Source organism: Acanthisitta chloris, unplaced genomic scaffold (assembly GCF_000695815.1).
Source record: "Acanthisitta chloris isolate BGI_N310 unplaced genomic scaffold, ASM69581v1 scaffold37984, whole genome shotgun sequence".
NCBI lineage: Eukaryota > Metazoa > Chordata > Aves > Passeriformes > Acanthisittidae > Acanthisitta > Acanthisitta chloris.
Window position 1 is genome coordinate 2,797 of NW_008670489.1, and position 3,277 is coordinate 6,073.

Genomic DNA, 3,277 nt, shown 5'->3' on the forward strand with positions numbered 1-3,277 from the left:
CTCCAGTCCTCTTAGCAACTTTGTGGCCTCCTCTGCACTTGCTCCAACAGTTCCATGTCCTTCTTATGTTGAGGACACTAGAACTGTGTGCAATATTCCAGGTGGGGTCTCACGAGAGCAGAGTAAAGGGGAAGAATCAACTCTTTTGACCTGCTGCCTACCCTGATTTGGATGCAGCCCAGGATTCCATTGGCTTTCTGGGCTGAGCTCACACTGCAGGTCATGATGAGCTTCTCATTCACTGTCACTCCCAAGTCTTTCTTCTCACTGCCGGTTTCAATTCCTTCCCCACCCAACCTGTAGGTGTGCCTGGGATTGCCATGGCCCAGATTCCTAGAGATCCTGTTTGTCTGAGTCCCTGTGCCTGTTTAAATACAATAGATGCACTCTGTGCTGATACACACGAAGTTATAGGGGACCGATGTCTTTTCAGTTCCTGCAATTTTTATCGCCACTCTTGCCATGAATGCTTTCATGGAAGTCCCCAGCTTCAACTAAGCATTATACAGGAAGTCAAATTTGATTTTGAAATAAGTATCCATTTTCATGCAAAGGAAAGGAAAACTGCTGCCAGGATGCAAAGAAATCTGGAGAAAAGCTGTGATTTTTCTTGTCCAAAACCTCTCACTGGTATTCTGAGTATTTTCACTTGGCCATGCAGAGGGCACAATGTCCAGTCGTGATACTGAGCTCCTCTGCCATGTCCACTGAGGAGCTTTGTCTTGCACATCTGCACACAAAGAGGGGACTTCCCCATGCCACACTGTTGACTGCTTAGGTGTCTTCAAAGGTTTTGGTCTTTGCAGCCTTCTTATGTTCAAGGAACCCAAGCAATGGCATGCTCATTTCTCCTAGGCTTGCGCCATCAAAGCCCTCCAACGCAAGGTGAAGTTGGTGGTCCTTTCCTTGTAGTGCACTTGGGTGTTTTTGTTCCTGATGCAAGGTGAGAACAGTTCACTGGTACCTGACAGTTCTGAGGACCAGAATAGAAATCACTTGAGGAGGCATCTGAGGGGGTTCTCTCTTGGGTGAATCCCTCAGGCCATGCCGTAAGCAGACCAGGCCGAGTGCAGGCACTGCATCTGCACCCCAGAGAACACAGGAGATGGAGTGAAATGGCTGAGTAGGTGTGGACCTCCTACGAAAGTGGCAGTAGACCCGTCTCAGAATGGGCAAAAGCTGTGCTAGATCAAACTTTAAGTAATAGGTAGAGGCAATGTGCCTTCCACTCACTGTACCACGTGGTCCATGATGTGTTGCTGTCATCATTTAGGAAGATTTGCAGTGATCATGCTTGCCTAGTGGCAAGGGAACATGTTGGATGGGATGTGACATAAGGCACATGACAGAGCCTGGGACTTCTCTGCTCAGTGCTTGGCTTCCTCTGGTTTTCTGAGAAACATCTCATGAGTTGGTGCCAATTCCCATGCAAGTCCTCTGGATGGAGACAGTGCCCTTCGGAAGAAATGTGAACGAGTTAGTGCACATCCAAAGTGTGTGTCCAGTCATAGACAGGCTAGACAGGTTCAGGCCAGGGAGGCAGCTACACCCAGCCCTGTTCTTGGCCCCGTGGCTGTCAGAGTGGCAGTCCTGGCACTTTAAGGTGGCAAATCAATTGTACCCCAGCTTCAGCCTGGGTATTATCAGCAGAACACAGGGAGGAACAGATATCACATCTTTCCCCCATGCTGCCCCAGTGCTTTGCCTAAGGAAACCCAGGTTTTCCTGTCTTCAGGACAGACTCTTGTCTCTCATTGACTACTGTAGTGCTAACAGGATGCTGGAGGGTTAAATGCTCAGCAAACCTGAACTGACCACTTGCTTTGTAGAAACCGCATGACACTGTGAGGCTCTTGCTAACCCATGCCAAAGGCTTTGCTTTGAGCTTTAGGGTTTTATTGAAAGTTAAATTCAGCACAGCCAGGTGTAGATGGAGGCTCTCGGGGTCCTGACTAGCTTGGACACCACACAGCTTTGGCTGGAGTTACTGCCCTGAGGCTGAGTGCCAGGCAAGGAGGTCACATAATGCTGTCCCTTAGGTGTCTTTCTGCCTCGCAGCATCATGTATGGTTTGCATGTAGTAGAGTCCAAAGCTGTGTGATGCTTCCCCATCTGCAGCGGGAAGTTGGACCCCATGGCTTTTTTCCAGAGCACTGCTCTTTTTCCATTGTGCCTCTGCTGGATGGGCAGTTAAGGTTTCTCATTATTTTCTGAAGTCTCTCTGTTGATGTGTGAGAGATCTCAGCATAAATCCCGTGGTTCCTCAGACATATATGTGACAGAAAGTTTTGAAAGGTGGCAGAAAGATTTAAAATCTGACTTTGGTCTTTACTTCTCTGTCCTCGTTAGCTCTGTTCTTCTCTGGTGCAGTGCAGGTAGAAAAGCCAGGTAGCTTTCAGAGACACAGCCATTGCCAGCAAGCCCTGAAAATATTCTTTTGACGCTCACTTGCAGATGACAGGAACCCTGGGAGCGTAAACCCACATATTTTCCGCCCCATGGAAGAGGGAGTCAACATAGATTTCCCCAGCACCATACATTCGATCGCCCAGTTCCTAAACTCCACGCGGGAAACCCGAGACCCCAGCATGTACACCCAGCTGGTGGCCACTTTGGCCTTTACCGCCGAAAAAGCCAAGTTTGCCACTGGAAATGAGCGGCAAGAGTGGATGGACTTGTTCATTGACACCTTCAAAATGGTGCACAGTGAGATTGTGGGGGACCCAGAGACTGTGCTAGGGCTGTGCTGAGATCTCTGGTAGAGGTCACGTGGAGGCAGAGGTTGAATGGAGGTGGTAATCATTGTTCCTCGAGTGCCTGTGCGGCAGAGGGGACAGATACATTGGTAGATGCTTTTAGTTAAGGAGAAACAGAGGCAGTGGAATGGCTTGGTTGTGCTCAGCTGGGGATGGGACACAAGGGGCAGTCCCCTCAGCTTGGCTGGCTGATGAGCATGGTGGCTTTCCTCACCAGTGTCAAGGAATGCTCTTGCTTTGCCTGCTGCTTTTTTGCAGAGCCTAACAGTGTGCTTTCCCCCACACCTTCCTATGTATGTCTTTGCTGAACCCCTCTGACGCATCTTCTGCATCCTCTCTCTCAGTTACCACAGGGCTCTCTTTGGGTCCTGCAAGGCTGACAAAGCAAGGTGCATCCCTGCTTACCACAGTGTCTCTGTGGGCAGCTGGGAGAATGGAAGGGAAGGAGCAAGTAGTAGGGGAGAGGGAGCAACCCCCTCTTTCCATCAGGAATACCAACACCTGTGCTTCTTTCAGAAGCT

At 49.6% G+C, this 3,277-nt stretch overlaps 1 protein-coding gene across 1 annotated transcript in view; it reads left to right on the top strand.

The window, feature by feature from the left end:
- Window positions 1–2,706, top strand: part of LOC103801290 (collagen alpha-2(VI) chain-like) — a gene marked incomplete at both ends in the record, with an annotated part of 5,395 nt that extends 2,689 nt beyond the window's left edge. The window contains one exon of the mRNA XM_009073698.1: window positions 2,455–2,706. Within this exon, the coding sequence (XP_009071946.1) occupies window positions 2,455–2,706 (252 nt within the window). The remainder of the gene's footprint in view (window positions 1–2,454) is intronic.
- Window positions 2,707–3,277: the final 571 nt, after the last annotated feature.